This window comes from Heteronotia binoei, chromosome 3 (assembly GCF_032191835.1).
Source record: "Heteronotia binoei isolate CCM8104 ecotype False Entrance Well chromosome 3, APGP_CSIRO_Hbin_v1, whole genome shotgun sequence".
Taxonomy (NCBI): Eukaryota; Metazoa; Chordata; class Lepidosauria; order Squamata; family Gekkonidae; genus Heteronotia; species Heteronotia binoei.
In genome coordinates, this window is record NC_083225.1 from 150,042,553 (window position 1) to 150,064,926 (window position 22,374).

The window sequence follows — 22,374 nt, forward strand, 5'->3', positions numbered from 1 at the left end:
CCCCTGTGTCTCTGGACTTTGGACTCTCTAACAATTTGTATATGCTTTAAGATAGCAGCTGAAAATACAACCTTTTGAATGGGTTGAGTGTCATCCCAGATCCTGAAGTTACATATAATGTATACTAAGGAAGTGGTTTAAGAATGCCATGTTCATCTTTCCAGTTTATACAATTACTGTGCAGTTGGTTAGTGACTTATTCATGTCCATATATAACTTGTGGCAAGACACTGCACAGACAATGATTCTGTGCACTTTTGCAGGATGCCAAAATGCAATCTGCTCTCATAAAACATAGTTTTCTATCCTGACTCAAAAATAAGAGAAAGAACCGAGTTATGCTCCATAGTCATATGAATTGAGGGCTTTATGTTAAGAACCCTCAAACTAACTTGCTTTGGTGGATACTTTGACATGTTATGAATTCATTTTGCCCCCGAGGATGTTTTGACATAAGTAAGCTGAGTGGAAATTCAGTTGCTATTCTGGTAGACTACGTGACTGATGGTTGCTGGTCTCAGATCACCATTCCCATTTTTCAGTGAATGCATGCACATGTGAGAAGAAAAGTCAGCAGCCCCCCCCCAACAGTCTACTTGTTGCAGTACAGGAACCATAATGAAGCCCTTATTTATATGAGATGTTGCTTTGATGGGCAATATTATCCATTTTCAGGGCAGCCTTTTGTGTTCTTTTTGTACCAAATTGTTATAGCCAGTGAAGACATTTTTCATAAACACAAGATGTTCCTGGAACATGCCTCCCACATCGTATTGCTTGCTCTTTCCCCACTCTTTGCTTCCTTTCTCTGCTACAAACGTGAGTTCATGTTAAAACTCTGTGTACAGGACAGAGAAATATGTCAGTGCTGTTAAAAAAACCCCCAAAAGGAGCTGAGAATATTCAGTCTCCATGCAGCAACCATGATAGGGAACAGAAAGACTAAAAATGAAAGGGAATGCGAAAAGGGTTTGTAATCTTCCCAAATATTGCCAGCAGAGAGGCACTTTTGCTGTCTTGAGCACTAGCTTGTAATGGTTGGAGAAGATACTGTGATGTTCAATGGTGTGCTGTTGTTTTTTTACTCGGTATACTGATTAACAGTCTGTTCCATACTTAGAATGTTTTTGTAAAACACTTCAGCAATCTTATAAACATTTGATATCTCCATTTATGAGATCACTCATGTAAGTGAGGCATGTGTTCAGGTACCAGTAGAAATTTGTAATGTACCTGATTAACAGTCTCAAGGATCTGGCTTTGCATTCATAACTTCATTAGGGTTGCCAAGTCCAATTCAAGAAATATCTGGGGACTTTGGGGGTGGAGCCAGGAGACTTTGGGGGTGGAGCAAGGATACATTGGGGGCGGAGCCAGGAGCAAGGGTGTGACAAGCATAATTGAACTCCAAGGGAGTTCTGGCCATCACATTTAAAGGGACAGCACACCTTTTAGAATGCCTTCCTTCCATAGAAAATAATGAAGGATAGGGGCACCTTCTTTTGGGGCTCATAGAATTGGACCCCATGATCCAATCCTTTTGAAACTTGGGAGGTATTTTGGGGAGAGGCACTAGATGCTATATGGAAAATTTGACACCTCTATCTCAAAAAACAGCCCCCCAGAGCCCCTGACACCCACAAATCAATTCCCCATCATTCCCTATGGGAATCGTTCCTGGAGGTGCATAATGGCTGCGGGGGTGGAGCTTCCCCCGCCGGCCAGCTGGCTGGGGGAGGGGGGAAGCCTGTAAAACCAGGGGATCCCCCACTGGGACCTGGGGATTGGGAAGCCTAAACTTCATAGGGAAACAAAGTCTGCCCGCCACACAGTGTTTTGCTCATATTTTGATTCCAGTGCATGCACAAATCACATGCCTTGCACTGTTTCACTCACATCACAGCAGTAGACAAATATCCACCAGTTTAGTGTTGAACTGCTCATTATGCACAAATGAATGCAATGTCAGTTCTGTTGGGAAATGCAATTGCAGAAGTTGGTGATCTGGAACAAGAGAAGTGGCGAGGTGTTTAACTCACCCTAATGTAACCTGCCCTGAGCTTGCTTTGCAGGAATGGGCGGGATATAAGCTGAATAAAATAAATAAATAAAAGAACCCTTTCCAAGCTTGCTGCTTTTCTGCCACTGTTCCTTCTTCAGAACTATTCTCTCTCCTTCAGCAATCCAGATGCATGTTTCTAAGGCCTCTAATATAAACGTAAACTCACATTGGTTAGAATCTCCTCTGCAATATATTTCTTATTAAGAACATTCTAAAGTCTTAAGTGCAGTTTTTACTGCCATATGTGTAAACAATCTATCTCAGTGAGTGAGGATTCTGTGTTAACAAAGACCTTTATTTTTTCATATGCTTGTTTTTTAAATAAACAAATGTCTTTTTTAAAAAAAGTCTGTTCGTAAAAGGGTGCTAAAACTTTTTATTATATCTTCCAAAAGACCACAGAAAACTCTCAAACAGTTGACTCTTTGTTTACATTCAAAAAATTGTTGTTGGCACATCTGGTATTTTCCCCCTCTAATCATGCTGCCCACATTAAGCTGTGTGGGAGAGAAAAGGAAAAAAAGTGAACAAATTATATGGAAAAGTGGCAGATAATATAGTTAAACTATACCCCAATTTCATGAATATATCTCATCTTGCATTCAATTGCTGAACTTGGAGCTGGATGTAGTAGTTGAAACAAGAACCTACACTTAACACCACCTGGATCAGTGGATGCAACCTGCGATAATGAAGATGATCTTAGAGACCGCCCAGTATAAACAGTACTATTCCATTGTATTGTATTAACGCTATACCACCTTTATGTTTTATTGTTTTATAATGTTTTATGTTTTCATATTGCTATTGGTCTGTTAGCTGTCCTGAGCCTGCCTCGGTGGGGAAGGCAGGATGCAAATCTAAGTAAGTAAATAAATAAATATACCTGTGCTGCCGTTGCATTGGTCATAGTCAGTATAGTACTATGCAGGGGTGGCCAAACTTGCTTAACATGAGCCACATAGAATAAATGTCAGATGTCCGAGAACCACAGGACAAGAATGTCAAATGTATGAGAGCTGCAAGACATGAACGTCTGATGTCTGAGAGCCTCAGGACATGAACATCAGATGTTTGAGGGAGGGAGGGAGGGAGGGAAGAAAGGAATAGATGAGGGAGGGAGAGGTAGAAAGAAAGCAACTTTAACTTTCAATCCATTCTCCAAGCTGCCAGCCAACAGGGCAGTGGGGGCTTCAAGAGCCACACAATATGTGTGAAAGAGCCACATGTGGCTCCCAAGCCACAGTTTGGCCATCCCTGGTACTATGCTTGGTTTATTCTATGGATATACCTCTTGGGTTCTTTCATTCTAAGACTCCACTGTAGGCTAATCCAACCCTGTGAAAGCAACCTGAGGTTCATAGTATTCATTAGCCACATACTTATGGGCTCATTTTTTGAATTTACAGTGGCCTTCTGTATCCAGAAGAAAAACTGTGTGCTCTTTTTATTTATTGGCACTTTAGAAAAAAGTTAAATTAAAACAGGTATGGTAACAATAAGTCATTCATAAAGAGAGCAAACTTTTTTAAAAAATGTGCATCCTGTGTGGTTCACCATGGCATAAAAGAGGGAGAATGACATGGGATACTCTTAAAGATAGTTCTGTCTGTAATTTAGTTCTGAGTATCCTTTTGAGTAAAATTGCTGTCTCGTTTAGGGTTGCTAAGTCCAATTCATGAAATATCTGGGGACTTTGGGGGTGGAGCCAGGAGACATTGGGGTGGAGCCAGGAGCAAGGGTGTGACAAGCATAACTGAACTCCAAGGGAGTTCTGGCCATCACATTTAAAGGGACAGCACACCTTTTTAAATGCATTCCTTCCATAGGAAATAATGAAGGATAGGGGCACCTTCTTTGGGGGCTCATAGAATTGGACCCCCTGGTCCAATCTTTTTGAAACTTAGGGAGTATATTGGGGAGAGCCACTGGATGCTATACTGAAAATCTGGTGCCTCTACCTCAAAAAACAGGGCCCCCAGAGCCCCAAATACCCACAAATCAATTCTCCATTATTTTCTATGGGAATAAGCCTCCTTAGGGAATCATGAGTTCCCAGCAGACATTTCCCTCCCCTCCCCCCGCTTTCTGATTATCCTGAAGTGGGGGGGGAGGGCCTCCAAACCGGGGGATGCCCTGCCCCCACCTGGGGATTGGCAACCCTAGTCTCGTTCCACATTGGCATGTCACTGAGTATTTGCTTCTCATCTAACTTTAACAGCCTTTTTCAGATATTCAGCTTTGGCATGCATCCACCACATACTACCTTCTCAATATACACAGTTGCCATTTATGCATTTATGTGTACTGATGCTGGGTAAATAAATAAATATAGAGAGTGCCCTATTCACACATAATGGTGACCATGAGTATCAGAGAAATTGTGCATACGGTATGTTTCCCTTATGTATGGTTAGGGCACTACAATGCAACATCTAAAACATTTTCCTTATGCTTATGAAAACTATTTCCCCCCTAGTCTTTTTGCCCCTGTTCTATCTGAACTGAAATGAATAAATTATTATTTTTAAACCTGTTTGGCCCACAAGTAATCGGTCCTTGCATTACAAGTTATTTTTAGCCCGTGATTGAGAGTTTCATTGTCTCCATACCTTGTTGGGATGTTGCTTTAACACATGGAAGACACTTCCTCAGCTGAGGAGTTAAAACTATTATCAGAACTACCAGCCCACCAATGCCAGCTGCAGCCACTCCAATGATGGTTCCAATGGATTCTTCAATGCCAAACAGTCCTGAGGGAAAGTGCACAGCACAGTCAGAAAGAGAATGCATATAACAGAGGTAAGAGGATGGAAACTCATTGCAAAAGTGTTGTTTTCTAGAGTTAGCATCTAACCATAATAAGCCCTTTTCCGTCTTTTTAGTCGGTTTTTGGTGCTCCAGCTGTGCGTACGGAGAGAACGTGCTTCCTGTGATCCTCCTGATATGCACAGTTGTGTGAATAAGGCAATACATATCGTCTGAAGATTCATACAAATGAATGCATACACTTACTCAAATCTTGATTTCTGATCTCGCATACTGAAGCTGGAAAATACATGCATTTCCCCTAACACAAAAAGGCAAGCATTATGGGTAGCTCACTCATGACTGGTTACAGTGCCAAAAATGTAACAACTGAAAAGTTTCAGAAAAAGCTTGCCTTGGTCTGCTCCTGCACCTTATCTGCAAAAATATAACAGGCTGAAGCATTCTGTTTATCAAGCTGCTGTTAAAGTCACAGGAGCAAGGACTGTTTTTAAAAAGAAGTTGGCAAGCCTAAATTATTTACTGGCCTGAAGGATGGTAGACTTCCTGTACTCAAAATGGCATGTCTTCAATACCTTTTATAGCAAAGGAGAGATTCAGTAGAACAGGTCAGCCTCTTCTGTCACTATGCCAGTGTGACTGGAGAAGGGGACAACTCCATGTTTTAAGAGTTTTGCTGAATTACAGAGTTTTGCTGAAGTGATACCACCAGATGTCACCAAAGTTTAAAGTAACAAGATTACACTAATCTCCTTTATGACTTTCATTCCATCCCTGAATGGAAAATCTGAAATTATGTAATCATACATGGGTAGAAGAACTGAATCAAGTAATTGATCCATTTATGTATAGTAACAATAAGGCTGCAATACTGTGCATGGAAAAAATAGAAGCAATTGCTGCAATAGTACTTAATAAACTTTTTAAACACCAACTCAAGTATGTTTGCTTATTATTTTAAAATCTCCTGATATATTCTTTTAGTACTGTGGACTCTCAGTGATGCCGTCATCCCTGAGGGTCCACTGAGGAAGACACTTTGGAATGGGCTTATTATCTAGGAATCCCATGTGGACTTTTGCACCTTATAATGATGTATTTATTTATTTATTTATTACTTTACATTTATATCCCGCCCTCTCCGCAAGCGGACTCAGGGCGGCTTACAACATCATAAAAACAATCAATTCCATAAAACATATAAAACCATAATTCACTTATCAATTTAAAACTATTTGCGCTGTCTCAGTCCAGTCTGGCGGTATTGGGTTCTGACTATGATCGCCAGCTTCTGTAGGATGTCCGGTGGCAGCACATTTTCAGTCAACCAGAAAAGCCTGTTTAAACAGTTCGGTCTTACATACCTGTATTGTATGTATATGCTTTGAAGACCTTGTGACGTTCCTAGATCTGGTGGAATTTAGTTTTTGTATGTATGTATATTTGAATGGTTTTACTAAAAGAATATATTTGTAGAATTTAAAATAATAAGCACACATACTTGAGTTGGTGTTAAAAATTTATTAGGTGCTATTTCAGCAATTGCTTCTATTTTTTCCATGTTCTACCAGCTGTAATCCTTCATATAACTATGCAGCACTGTGCATGCTTACCTGGGAATAAGCCCCATGCAATTCAATGGAACTTGTATCTTAATAAAAGTGCACAGAAGCAAGTAGAACACGAAAATTCCTACTGGTGTAGACTAAGATCAAAACAGGTGTTGATAATTGCCTAATATTCAGGTGAGAAAAGACATATTGTGGAACAGGTCAGTTCCACACACACACATCCATGCTCCAAAGCAGTCATTTTTTTCTGGGGGAATTGATGTCTGTCATCCGGAGATAAACTGTAATTTCAAGAGATCTCCAGGCCCTACCTGGAGGATAGTAACCCTGCAGATAATATCAAAATACTACAACTCCTGTTCATAGGATTTACAATCTATATGAAATAGTAAATAAAGGGTAAGGAGAGTATGTCAAGGATTCACAAGCCAGGCTTGGTAGTGCCCACATGAGCAGTGTGGCTCTTCCCTAGTTGCAGTTCCCACACAGTAACACATGGAGGGACGGGGCCTATGGCCTCTGTGGAAAAGTACCTGCTTTGTATGGACAAGGGCCCAGTTTCAGTCCTGGGCATCTCCAGTTCAAAGAATCATGTAGCAAGTGATACCAAAGACCACTTCCTGAGACCTTGGAGAACATTGCCTGTTTGTAGACAAGACTGACATTGGTAGAGCAGCAGTCTAACTCATGACAGCTTCATGTGATTATCTGATTAGGCTTTAATGGTTGGGGTGATGTATGTAGAAAAAGGTTCTTTTTATCTTTAATTTCTGCTACTCATTTTATAGATCAAGATGAGTAGCTGTGCTAGTCTGTCTGGACTCTGACTTATTTGCTGTTATTGTGAGAAATGGTACTGGCACCTACTTCAGCTATGAAACCCCTCTTGTAAGATCAATATAGAATCATAGAATTGGATGGGGCTATACAGGCCATCTAGTCCAACCCCCTGCTCAATGCAGGATCAGCCTAGAGCATCCCTGATAAGTGTTCATCTTGCTGCTGCTTAAAGATGGCCAGTGAGGGGGAGCTCACCACCTCCTTCAGTAGCTGATTCCACTGTTGAAAAACTCTTACTCTAGCATAGCAAACTTTACAGCATCTTGTTATATGTTAGAGAGGAGATGGATGGTATCTTATGAATGTATCCATTTAGGGTACATCAGTCTCCAATTCTGACATATTTATTGCCTTTGCTATCCCATTCCCACCCCCGCCCAGTTGAAGGGAGGGACAGAGGCTCAGTGGTAGAGCATCTGCTTGGGAAGCAGAAGGTCCCAGGTTCAATCCCTGGCATCTCCAAAAAAGAGTCCAGGCAAATAGGTGTGAAAAACCTCAGCTTGAGACCCTGGAGAGCCGCTGCCAGTCTGAGAAGACAATACTGACTTTTGATGGACCAAAGGTCTGATTCAGTATAAGGCAGCTTCATATGTTCATATATGTTCAACCCAAATAGATGATAACCAGAAACTAAGTTTGTTATTCTTTTAATCTGTTAAAAACATCTTCACTATTTTACATGCTAATTTACTGTCCCGCTTCTATATGTAGGAATGTTAATTCCATCCCATTACATTCTCTGATGAAGTGTGCTTGCTGATGAAAGCTCACACCTCGATTTAAACTTTGTTGGTCTTAAATGTGCCACTGGACTCTAACTTCGTTCTATTGCTTCAGACCAGCATGGCTACCCACCTTGATTTAGCAATGTAGAAGACACTGAAGGGGATAATGCTGCAGACTTTTTAAAAAGCTTTATTTAATCACCATTTATTTTCTACCCAGCAACACTGAGAACTGTACTTCTGTCAGACGGAATGCTAAGAATTTTCAAAAACAACAACAAACTCCCAGGATTCTTTGAGGAAAGCTATGTGAGAGCCAGTGTGGTGTAGTCATTGGCTGGGTCCAAACTGGCAGCTTGGGGTGCATGGGAGTGTCCCAAATCGGGCCGGCTCAATATGGAGCAGCAGAAGCCCATCCACCCACTTCCCCACAAAGTGCCCGTATCCCACCTGGGATGCACTTTGGCGCTGTCAGACGGTTGTCACACACTATCCCCACAGCTTGGTTGGTGTTCTTTTCCCCCATTCATTTATTAGTCATGCACATGTGTGTCCATGCACCTATGTGCTTGGAATCAATGCATTTTTTTTAAAGCCAGAAGTGGCTTGGGGCAGCCTGGCAGCTCACACCACCAATGTGCCTCACATGCGCACTCTGGCGTTCATATGCTTGCTAAGGTGAATGCTGTGCGGTGCAAAAATTTGCTACCACTTCCGAAGTGGTAGCTTTTTGAGCCATGACTGGGACGCCTATGGACGGGGTGAGTGCAGGAGCTGGACAGCTGGCAGATGTGTACATTTGATCACACTTTTTTGGTCTGCCCACATCCCGTGCCTGCCAATCTGGACCCAGCCATTAAGACGTTAATCTGGAGAGCCAGGTTTGATTCCCCACTCCTCCACACAAAGTCTGCTGAGTGACTCTGGGCTGCTCACAGTTCTCACAGAACATTCCCAGTCCCACCTACCTCACAAGGTGCTTGCTGTGGGCAAGGAAGGGAATGTGATTGTAAGTCTTTTTGAGACTCCTTAAGGTAGAGAAAAGCAAGGTATAAAAACCTACTCTTCTTCTTCAAGTGTAGAAGTCTGCTAAAATGTTGAAGTTCAAATACTTGTTAAGACTTCAGCTATTTTTTCATAAGCACATGTCTTAGTCTGTTTCATGATTTCTCAGCTCATGGTCAGCTCCAGGCCAAAAAGCTCACCTCCATTTACCATTATTTACTATAGAGGAAAACTTACAAAAGAATGAAAAGAACACAGAACAGAACTTTACCCAGGGCTCTCCTGATCCTGAGCTTAGTGCCATCTCCTGTCAGGATATCTCCACTAGGAAGTATCACCTGGCAGAAATAAATGCCATGATCACTGGCTGTCACATTTAGGATAGTTAGAGATGCATCGCCTTCAGATAAATCCCCTGCCATAAAAATTTTGGAGTAGTTTGCCAGGACAGTGACATTGTTTTCCATGAGGTCCCTCTGCCCTTTTTCATCCTCCTTGTACCACTTCACGGTCAGCTTGTTTAAAGATGGACCTTGGGCACTGTGGAAGTGGCATCCCAAGATAACAGTTTCTCCCTCTTTGGCTTTCTCTTTTCCTGGGGTCTGAGATACAGATGCATGCTCTGGCTGAATGTAGACTGTTTCTGGGTGGAGCACTCCAGAATGGGTTGTGGCAACAGCAGACAAATTGGATGTGACAGCAGTATTCTCCTTTGCTATATTTCCAACATCAGCATAAACAGCTGCAAAGGAAATGAGCAAGATTAATGTACTTCAAAATTATGGAGGGTAACAATTCCTGAGGGACCAGTAGGAACTGAGTAGGGGAAATTAATGTTATTAGAGATTAAATGAAAATTGTTATGTCTGTGTGGAGTAGGGAAAGGGGGGGAATAAAAGGGTGATGGTTTACTTTGTAAGTTTACAGGAAGAAGAGCTTACAATTATAATCCATTGGAACAAGTAAAAGAAAGTGGACCATTTCCAATCTGAACAACTGATTTGTGTCTATACAGAGTGCCCATGCTTGTGAAACAGAGGAAGAACAGGTAAAGGAATTTATGATAAAGCGGTTGAAAAATTTTGGTTATTCTATAGAACAATGGAACATTTATGGTTTAAATTTAGGCTTAAAATTTGCCTTAAGTTCCAATTTGAAAGAAAACTTTTACAAAATGATCTACTGATGGTATATGACTTCAGATAAACTAGTTAAAGTGTATAAAGATATTAAGAATAAATGCTGGAAGTGTCAATATATGGTGGTATTGTAAGAATGCTAAAAAATATTGGATACAAATACATTCAACCATGCAGAACATTGTAAAGACAGACATGCAAATAAAACCAGAGGCTTTTTTTAAGGGAATAACGGATAAACGAACTTGAGAAGATGAATGGAACTTTGGTGATGTATATGACAACAGCAGCAAGATGGTTATGTGCTCAGAAATGGAAAACTGTGTCTATGCCTACAATAGAGGAATGGCTGGTTAAGATGATGGAATTTGCAGAGATGCCCAAACTTACGTCTCTGATAAAAGATAAGACTTCACTTAATTTTATGCATATATGGAAACCCTTTATGGACTTTTTGTGTGAAAAAGAAAAACAATTAATTGATGATTTGTGGTTTTGAAGATTAAAAGGCAAAGATGGTAAGATATACAGAAAGGTGATAAATTTCTCTTGGTCTGATTCTGGACTAAGGTCGTAATAGGTAGATGTATGGATTCCCGTAGTGAGTCAGATATTAAATCCTTCTTTTACAACTGTAGTTGTTTCTTTGTTGCGAGTAGGTTTTTTTGTCTTGTTTTTCTTTTTTTAATTATTTGTACCAAAATTCTAATAAAAATATTTTATCCCTACATTTTCTTTATCCCAGGGGGCAAGTGGGTACTGAAATTTTACTGCCATCTTGGACTGTGTTCTGTTTTTTACTACTGATACTGGTGTTTTAACATTTTATTTAAAAAAAAACATTATTGCATTTTTTATGTAAGCCATCTTGAGCCCTGCTTGCAGGAAAGGGCAGCCAATAAATTGGATTTAATAAATAAATAAATAAATACATTTGTGTGATAATTCACTATTATGCATATTTTACAGATAGATAATTAACATAGTATTATACAGCATTATATACTATAGTATTATATAGTATCATATACTATACTATTGTATACTATAACCTTATATAAGCTCTCAAGAGCTAGCCAAGGCCAATATCAGATGCTGAGTCCCACTTTTGTGTCCTGCTTTAGAGGAGGCTATAGTTCACTGGTGGAAAAAAAATTTCAATAAGGTATTTTTAAAAGGAGGGACTTCTTATTAATAACAATAGTATGCTTTTAGCCCCTGGAAAATTCAGAATCCTATGGTATCTTTAAAAATAGTATATGTATTATAGCCCAAGCTGTCATGGTTCACAACCCAATTCACCAATTACATAATGTATATTATATATACTCATAAGTACAAATGGAAGAAAGGTGTTAAGTGGTGATGCTATTCAGGGGTTGTTTTGTAGAAAAATAGGTGATGGAGCTCATTAGCACAACTCATTAAGATATGCCGCCCCTCCCAGCCAAAAGCAACCTGATCAAGAAAGGAGACTACTGGGCAAGCAAGGCATATTTGCACTGGGTAGAGATCCAGCCAGCCCAAGCAGGTCTCACTCACCTGGGGCTCTCCTGGGCTGCTCCCCACAGCCAAAGGGCCAGCAAGCCACCCACTGCCCAGAATCACATAAGAAGTGGAGAAAGGGTTGTGCAGGCTTCTCCGGGGGTTAATGAGGGCTGCTGGGGGTGTGGCAAAGCCCCTGGTGGCTGTGTCTGTCTGCTCTCCTAATCCAGGGATCGTTATGCAGCTGCACCTACTATTCAATGGACAAGGTAGGTGGAGAGGAAGAGGTGGAACCCTCAGAAAGGTTCAGAAGCTGCACTCCTGTGAGCTTCTGCTGAATCTGAGGCCTGATGCTATTATATGCTATAACCGCTCAAATAGGGTTGCCAAACCCATTCAAGAAATATCTGGGGACTTCGGGGGTGGAGCCGGGAGACTTTGGGGGTGGAGCCAGGAGACACTGGGGGTGGAGCCAAGATCAAGGCTGTGACAAGCATAATTGAACTCCAAAGGGAGTTCTGGCCATCACATTTAAAGGGACGGCACACCTTTTCAATGCCTTCTTTCCATAGGAAATAATGAAGGATAGGGGCACCTTCTTTTGGGGCTCATAGAATTGGACCCCCTGGTCCAATATTTTTGAAACTTGGGGGGTATTTTGGGGAGAGGCACTAGAAGCTATACTGAAAATTTGGTGCATCTACCCCAAAAAACAGCCCCCCCAGATACCCGCGGATCAATTCTCCATGATTTTCTATGGGAATAAATCTCCATAGGGAATAACAGAGTTCCCAGCGGACATTTCCCTCCCCTCCCCCTGCTTTCTGACGACCCTGAAGCGGGGGGAGGGTCTCCAAACCGGGGGATACCCTGCCCCCACCTGGGGATTGGCAACCCTACTCTCAAACAACCATCATATTCTATTCTATTTATTTATCACACTGACATTCCCATGAACTCAGGGCAGCACATATTGGGCTGTCCCCATTTAATCTTCACTCCAGACTTATGGGGCAGGTTGGGCAGGTAGATGGTGACTGATCCAAAGTTACTTAGGAAGCTTGTGCAGAGAAGGAATCTGATCCTGGATCTCTCCAGTCTAAATTCAACACATCAGCCATTTTACAAAACAGGCTAAAGGAAAAGGCATTATTCTGCCCAGATGTCAACAACAAACCCTCCAGCAGTTGAGGACATGGTGAAGAATACCGTGAAAAAACTGTCACAAAAGCAATGTCAGCAAAGATGGGCATTTTAAAAGCAAAAATTTTACTCTGATTTCAGCTCTAGAACAGAGTGGTCTGCATTTTAGCAGATTTCAGTTGCCACTGCCAAACATTTTCTTTTGTCAAGCTAACTCTTGCTGTTGAGAACTCTGAGTCTTTTCCCGCTACTTAACACCATCAGCATTGTAATTATGATTATACCTGTCAATCATATCTAATGATGCTGGAATGTATCCTCCCTTTCCATTCAGCAGTGCTGGAAGCCTTTCTCCAGCCGAAGGAACCTTTCTTCAACTGAAATTACTCTTTCTCTGGGTTATATTCTCTCTCTATATATATTTGAGCAGATAAATCCAGGTGGGCAGTCGTGTTGGTCTGAAGCAATAGAACAAAGTAGGAGTCCAGTAGTGCCTTTCTGATGAAGTATGCATGCATACGAAAGCTTATATTCTTGGTTGGTCTTAAAGGTGCTGCTGGACTCCTACTGTGTTCTATGAGCATTTATTTCTGTACTGTCCTATCTATGCTGTCCTTTTATCAGTTTTACATAGAACTCAAAGTAGCTAATAAAATATTTTTAAAAATTGGAACAAATGAATGAATTTAACTGTAAAACAAGCAAAGAACATGCCTACAATTGACCAGATCCAGTGATTCCATTTGACTGACAATGTGCTTTCCACCAATGGAATACATTATTTCTGAAGCAGCAAGTTTCCTTGGTCATTAGCAAAATGGAACTCTGGGACTGAATACCTAAAACCAGTCAGCTACAACATAATCAGAATAACTAAAACATCAAAACAAGTCTCTGAAACACCCTGTGGAATTTGTTGTTTGTCACAACCAGTTCATGGCTACCCCTTAAGCTTTTACAGGCAGGACACAGAGCTAGTCTGCCGTTGCCTGTCTCTCTATCTCCCATCCAAATAGTAGCCAGGGCTGACTCTGCTTCGCTTCTAATGAGACTGGGGTAGCCTGGCCTATCCAGGCGTTTGAAGGCCAATTGTGAAGGGAAAGGCAGAATAGCATTACACATGCCCATATAGGCACACAATCTGGGTCCCCAAAAGATCACAGGAAAGACCATAGAACTGGAGATGCTACTTTATCTTGCCTATACACTTCACATTTCTATACCACTGCAATAGTTTTGATGAAACGTTCAGGAAATCAAAAATGGCTGCCCATTGTCTTGCGTCATTCTGCTTGGTGTTAATAAATGGTATTGTATGACTTTTGTTAGAAGGGGAGGGGGGAATTCTGCAAGTGCAGCGGTCATGCAGACAAACTTTATCTGTTGAACTTCCCTGTTCCCTACAGGAGTTATGCCTTGTGTATTTGGATGCTCTAGGGCTGAATAACCAGGCAGCATACTTGACACAATGACAAATGACTGTGCATAACTCTGGCTTTAGTTCTAGTGCCTCCCCAAATTGCTATGGGATGGCATAGGAGGATGGGTATTAATAGCATCTTTGTGATTAGAACTGGTCTATTAAAAGAAGAACCCACCTCCAATCCTAATGATACATGACTTAAGGACAAATCTGTCTGGTTTGATTTATTCGTTTTTTAAAATTCCCTTTTCATGTGCAAATACAAAATAATAGCCATTTGTTTATAAGCACAATAGCAGGTGGATCAAGCAATAAAATCAGCACTAATGCTCCTTCTCTTCCACAATATTTTAAGCTATAAATTGGCTTAAAATAAGCAACCTTGCAAATCCAGACTCTAGAATTTTGAGTTTCTTAAACTTGGACTTCATGTATCCCCCAGAACCATTATACCCCAAACCCTTGTTGGAAAAATCAGTCCTTAGGACAATATCATACAGCCCACAATACCTACTTAAGCAGCTGTGTGTGTGTGTGTGTGTGTGTGTGAAGTGCTATCAAGTTGTTTCTGACTTATGGTTATCCTATGAGTTATGATCTCCAAAACACCCTGGCCTTGCTCAGGTCTTGCAAACTGAGGGCTGTGACTTCCTTGACTGAGTCAATTCATCTCTTTTTCGTTCTTCCTTTTTCCTGTGTCTTCAACTTTTCCTAGCATTACAGTGTTTTCCACAGACTGTTGTCTTCTCATAGTGCAACCAAAGTACAATAGCCTCAGTTTAGTCATTTTAGCTTCTAGGGACAGTTCAGGCTTGATTTGATCTAGAACCCAATTAATTATTTTTTTTAGGTCCTTGGTATCAGTAAAATTCTCCTCTAGTGCCACATTTCAAAGGAATCTACTTTCTTCCAGCCTGTTTACCCTGAAGTAATTCCCATTGCATTCAGTAGAGTTTTGCTCCTAGTTCAGTAAGCGCATGCATAAAGTGTGCTACAACAAGCATAGCCCAAAAGCAGCCATGAAAACCTACTGCCACAGACTTGACATTAAGGAAAACAGTTAGCTCAATTACTTACCCAGCCAGACAGAGATTAAAAGAGGTGGCAATGCCCAGCTGTAAAATTTCAACACTTGCTGCTTCATAGCTAAGGATGTATCCTCTCTGGCTTTTCCTCTCCAAATGTATGGACAGAAAGATGTGCCTCCTGACAGAACAGGACTTTGCATTCTGCCCTGTAAATGTCACACTTACTAAAGTTACCACCGCTTGGAGTTCACAGCATTCTGTCTGCTGCCTAGAGGGCTGCCACTTTTGGACTTGCTGCAACTATTTCCATAGGAAAGTTCTGAAATCTGTTAGGGATGCTGCAGAAGTGCTATAAAAGGGACAGAGAAAGGATACAAGGGATGGAGTAAAATTGAATGATTTAATCCCTGCTAACCCCTGACTTTGGAGTTCATTGCTGGATAGTCAGTCGATCTTTCTAAAACTCTTTGAACACATGAGGAAGTAGCAAACACCAAATAGAACTGTGCATATTCCTGTTTGGTACTTTTGACTCCAATGAACATTATCAGTAAATTGTTCCCAAAATGGCATCATGGACATCTTGCACACATTTCCTATTGCTTTGAATTATTATTATTGAATTTGTGTCTTTATTATATTTTGTGAACTTCTTTAGTTTGAAAAGGAAAAATATGGCATAGATGTTTTAAAATATGAAATTTAACTGCACTTGGAACAAGAGGTTGACTGCTTTCACCTACTTAATTAAATAATTCTTTGGTTTGGCTACTCTCTCTCGGCTTGGCTTCGCGAACGAAGATTTAAGAAGGGTGCTATAGTCCACGTCTGCTGCGCTGGGCAGGGCATATTTCTAGGATGGAAAACCACCGCCTTCCCAAGATTGCCCTGTATGGCGAACTCTCCACCGGCCATCGAAATAGAGGGGCACCAAAGAAGAGGTACAAGGACTCCTTGAAGAAATCCCTTAGCACCTGTCACATCAACCATCACCAGTGGTCTGACCTAGCCTTAGATCGCAAAGCATGGAGGCACACCATCCACCAGGCTGTCTCTTCCTTTGAGAACGCACGCATAGCTGGTCTTGAGGACAAAAGGAGATTGAGGAAGAATCGCACTGCTACAGCACCAACTGGAGTTTTTGAAAACGGCAAATGTGACCCTGTCACAACTGGAAATAATAAAGGCTTAACTCCCAGGGGTCAGTCTTAGAATTTGTTCCCAATTCCCAGACTCATCTCAAGAACACGTTATATAAAAATGAAGAAGAAAATGCCTCTGACTTTGTGCAGAGTGGGGGTTTTTTTCACCACTGAATAATTGCAATCCACACCATATGTCTGGCATCAGAAGTAGGACCTTTTAGTTCACAAAGGGTAACTTCTGCACAGGGTTGGGTAAATGGCACCTCTCATATGGAACACAGGGAGAAAGCCTCAGTGCTGTCTTATAGGGAGGGTTTATGAAGACAGGTAAGAGCCCGATGGCACAGAGTGGTAAAGTTACAGTACTGCTGTTGGAGCCCTCTGCTCATGACCTGAGTTCGATCCCAGTGGAAGCTGGTTCAGGAAGCCGGCTCCAGGTTGACTCAGCCTTCCATCCTTCCGAGGTCGGTAAAATGAGTACCCAGCTTGCTGGGGGGAAAGTGTAGATGACTGGGGAAGGCAATGGCAAACCACCCCGTAAAAAGTCTGCTGTGAAAACGCTGTGAAAGCAACATCACCCGAGAGTCGAAAATGACTAGTGCTTGCACAGGGGACTGCCTTTACCTTTTATGAAGACAGCTCTTTATTACATAATCACACATATACACTACTCTATTCTAATGCTATCAAAACATTACAGCTATAGTGTGACCTTGAAGGGAGACACACAATTTGCTTAATTTCAGTTTTCCAAGCCCAGGGACTTGGCTACATAAGGGTAGGTTTTTCTGGTAAGCTTTTCTTAGCACTGATATCAAGATGAGACAAAAGAAAAGTAGCTAAGCACAGCTAGCATTGGCTTCTAGACAAAAAGCTTGAGATTTTCCACCAAGGTACCTATTTAGGGTTTGAGCTTGCCCATTTCACCAACAGAATTTCTGTGGAGCATTTTTAGCTTCTCTATTTGTCTTTTGTGGGTTTGACTTTACATCTACAAAAATATCTTCATTTTAGACTGTCCCCTGTAGAAAAGGCATATAGGACAGCAGGGCGGTGCTTTAAAAATGCTTATCTAGCATTACTCTAATTGAAGACCAGTAATGGCAGGTGGAAAGAGTCAGGAATGCTTAGTTTATTATTAAAGAGTGCTTGAGTTTTCCTCCGAGCAACAGCTTAGATATTTAGGGTTGGACTGACATCACTCAGCCGTGAAGAGACTCTGCATATTTTCAGATGTGTTTTCCTCTATTAATTCAAACACTGAAGGGCTGGGCTCTAGCTGTGCTTTCAACAGCAGATTTCAGGGCCAAGACCTGAAACTTTATGCAAACCCTTGCTCAGATTACATATTCCCAAAGGTTGTTGTGGGAGAAATAGCACACCTGGCCTGGACAGGCTTTTGCTGGTCAGAACCTCGATTGCTTTGAACATGAAGAGCCACTAGATGGCGCTAAAGGGTTCTTCTCAGTTAAATTGGGGTAGTGGTGGTACAGTGCTTAGTAGGCAAGATAGAGTGTCAGGAATCAAGGATGCAGAGGACCTATTGAGAAAGTTTCTTTGGAACCTGACAGAGCAGTCCTATGTTGTTAACTCTCATCTGAGCCTTTGAAATGAGTGGACTTAAACTGGAGTAACTTTAAATGGGATTGCCCTGTGAAACGAGTAATGAGTCCTTAAATCCAACACCCACACAAAAGAAAAAGTACCAAGGGAACAATAATCAAAGTCACATCACACTGTGACCGCCTATCAAAATGGCAATAATTCAGTTTATCCAGTTTGGCTATGATTTGGTAATTGTTATTTTATTTTTGCTTTTAGCCTTTAAATGTTTTGATTATTACTGTAAACTGCCTTGACCTACAAGGAAAGGCAGGATATAGCTTTCATAAATAAAATTTAACAGCATTATCCTAAACAGAGTTATACCCTTCTTAATCTGAACATTTAGAAGGTTATAACTTTGTTTGCGCTAATCTGGACGTCCCAGGCTAGCCCAGTGTCATTAGATCTTGGAAGCCAAGCAGGGGTAGCTTTGGTTAGTACTTGTATGGGAGACCATCAAGGAAGTAACTCCAGGGTGGTTACACAGAGGCAGGCAACAGCAAATCACCTCTGTCCATCTCTTCCTTTGAAAAGCCCATGAGGGGTCATATAACATGGTGGCAACTAAACAGCAATTTCCACCATTGCAACTCTGTTTAGGATCACACTGTTACTTGGTTGCCTCTTCTAGCCAAATGTGTATATTTAGAGACAGGCTCAGTTTGTTGCCATGTAATGTGTGAAATTGCCTTCAGTAAATTCTTTTTTCCCAGGAAAAATTATATTATAAATTAAATAATATAATATAAAATATTATATTACAAACTGGTGGAGAGCCAGTTTGGTGTAGTGGTTAAGTGTGCACACTCTTATCTGGGAGAACCGGGTTTGATTCCCAGTCCTCCACTTGCACCTCCTAGCATGGCCTTAGGTCAGCCATAGCTCTGGCAGAGGTTGTCCTTGAAAGGGCAGCTGCTGGGAGAGCCCTCTCCAGCCCCACCCACCTCACAGGGTGTCTGTTGTGGGGGAGGAAGGTAAAGGAGATTGTGAGCCGCCCTGAGACTCTTCGAAGTGGAGGGCGGGATATAAATCCAATATCTTCTCCTTTTCCATTTGTCATGATAACTTTGTTTTCTCTTGCATAAATTCTAGCATTTTGGGCCCATATTTATATCTGAAGATTGTTAGCAGTTCAGTTATTCACAGTTGCCAAATCTTGTGACTTGAGCTGCTCCTGGCAGTATACTTTTTGACAGAGCTGTGTGAATCTCAGCTTCTATATAAAAATATTCTTGCCCTAGCAATGGGCTAAAAGTGAGCTGGAAGTGTGAATGAATATATGTGCTATAAAAGCAGGAAAATGCAAAAGCTAGATAAAAAGAAGCCACTTTATTAATTTAAAATTCTTAAAGCTAATTTTGTGACTTGATTAAGGCACTTGGAACGTTTGAGTTAACTGGTGTTCATTTTGGGGCACCACCTACATTTAGAAATGTCTTTTTTGTAAAGTAGGAAGATGATTTGATAGAATGGGAATGATTAACTTTTTAAAAAAAATCAAGATATACAATATATTTCTGTAAAGAATGTGAAAATTATGTCTTTTTGTGAACAAAGTAGCAAGAGGTTTTGTGAGAGATAATGTCAGAGATGGCTTAAGGGAATCATATCAAATGGGCACTTGCCTGGCAGAAGGCCCGGAACCAACTGCTGGTCTGAAGTCTCATTTCCCAGCAAGAAAGGTGCCCAGAGAAGTGCACTCTGCAGCCTCTTCTCCAAATTGGCCCAAACATCCCCACATTACAGCAACTCTTTATTGCTCCTTTTAGATCTGTTGGCACCAGCAGGGCTAAAAAGAGAGAGAGAAAGCTGCACTTGCCATCTTACAAAGCAGCTGAAGAGGGAGAAAAGATGGAGTCAGAGAGTGGCTGTAACTGGAGAGGGGCAGAATAACATCAGAATTGTGGGTAAACACTGCCTAAGATGGGTGTGGGAGAGAAAGAGTCCCTCAGATGTACTCAGATGTCCATTAAAACTTGTAGTCAGCAGGGCTTTTTTTGTAGAAAAAGTCCAGCAGGAACTCATTTGCATATTAGGCCACACCCCTGATGTCACCGTTGTTTCACACAGGACTTTTTGTAGAAAAAGCCCTGCAAGTACTCATTTGCATATTAAGCAATACCCCCTGACAACAAGTCAGCTGGAACTGTGTTCCAATGCATTCCTGCTAAAAAAAAAAAAGCCCTGGGTAAGGAGAGCATGATGGAGCATCTAGACAGTTGTACTTGGATGTGAGGGTCCCAGTTCAAATTCCTGCTCAGCTAAGAAGTTCACTGAGGTGCTTTGCAGATCATCTACTTTATCTGCCCCTCAAAGTTGTAGTGAAGGTGAGATCCAATTCCAAGCAGCTGAGCTAGGGTTGCTGGAGATTTGGGAGCTGGAGCCTGGAGAGGGTAAGGTTTGGGAAGGGGATGGACCTCCACAGGGTATCAATGCAACACGGTCCACCCTCTGAAGCAACCATTTTCTCAAAGTGAGCCGATCTCTATAGTCTGGAGATCAGTGGTAAAATTTAAGAGAACTCCAAGCCTCACCTGGAGGTTGGCAAAACTAAGCTGAGCTCCTTAGACCCTGGGGGTCCCTTCCAACTCTGTGATTCTATGGTCAGGTGATGTTATTCAACTTCATGCCAATAAAAAGCTTCAACTGCCCGTTCCACTTACTAAACTTCTTGAGGGAAGCAGACATCCTTTCCTCCTACTGTCTACTCTATACCATTTATTGTCCTCCCCCCACAATGGGCTGAAAACTATGTCTTAAGCTGTAAATTGTGCCTGCCCCACCTGTGTATATTTTACTGAGTTGTGTTTTTAATTGTATATTATTAATTTATTGGTGTATTTTAAATGTTTTATTATGACTGTAATCCGTCCTGAGCCCATATGGGAAAGGGTGGAATATAAATAAATATTAAAGGGACAGAACATTCCCCCCCCCCCTCCGTCTTTTTGACAACTGTAGAGGGGAGCGAGATAGGAACTAGAAGAGCAACACGTGCAGAGTGCTTTAACTGACCTGCTGATGCTTGCAGATCAAATTGCTTTTAGAAGAATCAGGGCTGTTTCCGCACCAGGATGACTTTCTATGGTAGTCCGATTGCTGCTTCAATTCTATATGACATTGTCCTTGTTTCAGACGGCCTATTTTCTCTTCATTTTTAGTAGCAATTTCCCTTTCATACCTGATTTCCCTTTCACTGATGGCCCCCTCCCACAGTTGTGTTCATACCCGACCCTCAGGATTCTTTGCCTTCCCTGTTTTATTTTTGTTTTGAGGAGCTTGATTAATGCAACACTGCACAGAAACAACACAATAGCTTAATTTTTAAAATGCCATATTTGCAGAGATCTTTGCAATCTCCTCTCCCTCTCTGAAAAGGCAACACTAGTTACATTATTGCAGGTCTGTCTTACCATCCTAAAAGTTTACTATCCTAGACGTTTACAGACTCATTTTAAGATCACATATTTCCTGTACCTCTTTACACAGAGAGTGATTAGGATATAGTGATGGCCGCAGGAAGAGACAACTTTAAAAACACCTGAGCTGCCTCGGTGGGGAGGGCAGGATAAAAATCGAATAAAATGAAATGAAAATGATAAGATATTCATATAGGTCTATCAGTGACTACTAGCTATGGTGACTGAGGGGAACCTCCAGGTTCAGAGGCAGTCAACCTCTGAATCTCACTGCCAGGAGGCAACATCAGGGGAAGGTCTTAGCCTCAGTGCTCTATTGTTAGCTCCGCAGAGGAACTGTTTGGCTGCTGTGTGAGACATGATACTGGACTAGAGGGACCACTGGTCTGATCCAGTGGGACTCTTCTTATGTAGCATTAGTTTTTGTGATGTATGGTGTAACTTTGCTTAAGATTGCACTGCAAGTTATCTAACACTACAAACAGAAGAATGGTTGCACAAAAAGAGGCTTTAGTTACAAAATACAGAAGATCCAGCATCCCAAAACAAAGGTGCGCTGATATTATACTGCAGAGCACAGATAGCATTGCTAGCTCTGGAGTGGGAAATCCCTGGAGATATTGGGAGTGGAGCCTGAGGAGGGCAGGGTTTGGGGAGGGACTTCAGTTGGGTAAAATGCCATTGAGTCCACCTTCCAAGCAGCCATTTCCTCCAGGTGAATTGATCTCTGTCACTTGGAGATCAGGTACAATGCTAGGAAATCTCCAGGTACTACCTGGAGGTTGGCAACCCTAAAATACCAGGACTTTTTTGGGGGGGTGAGCCTGGGGGGAGGGACCTCAAGAGGTTATAAAGTTATAGAGTTGACACTCCAAAGCAGCCATTTTCTCCAGGGGAACTGATCTTGATAGTTAGTTGCAGTGGTTTCCAATCTCCAGGTGCCACCTGGAGGCTGGTAACATTAAGCACAGATGGAAACCAGATGCAGTTTAAAAAGTATAAAGATTTAGTCAAA

General features: G+C 41.6%; 1 protein-coding gene across 1 annotated transcript; it reads right to left on the reverse strand.

Annotated features, from left to right (window-relative positions):
- Window positions 1–2,414: 2,414 nt before the first annotated feature.
- Window positions 2,415–15,352, reverse strand: LOC132568981 (natural cytotoxicity triggering receptor 3-like). Its single transcript, XM_060235167.1, has 4 exons — window positions 15,240–15,352; window positions 9,244–9,714; window positions 4,675–4,815; window positions 2,415–2,559 (listed from the first exon to the last, which is right to left on the reverse strand). The coding sequence occupies exons 1-4, from the start codon at window positions 15,304–15,306 to the stop codon at window positions 2,555–2,557; spliced, it is 684 nt and encodes a 227-aa protein (XP_060091150.1). The 5' UTR covers window positions 15,307–15,352; the 3' UTR covers window positions 2,415–2,554.
- Window positions 15,353–22,374: the final 7,022 nt, after the last annotated feature.

Coding starts and splice junctions, on each gene's coding strand:
- LOC132568981 (XM_060235167.1), bottom strand. CDS start 15,306: ATGAAGCAGCAAGTGTTGAAATTTTACAGCTGGGCATTGCCACCTCTT. Junction 9,715..15,239: donor TTTAATCTCTGTCTGGCTGG/GTAAGTAATTGA, acceptor TTTCCTTTGCAG/CTGTTTATGCTGATGTTGGA. Junction 4,816..9,243: donor CAGGATCAGGAGAGCCCTGG/GTAAAGTTCTGT, acceptor ACTTTCCCTCAG/GACTGTTTGGCATTGAAGAA.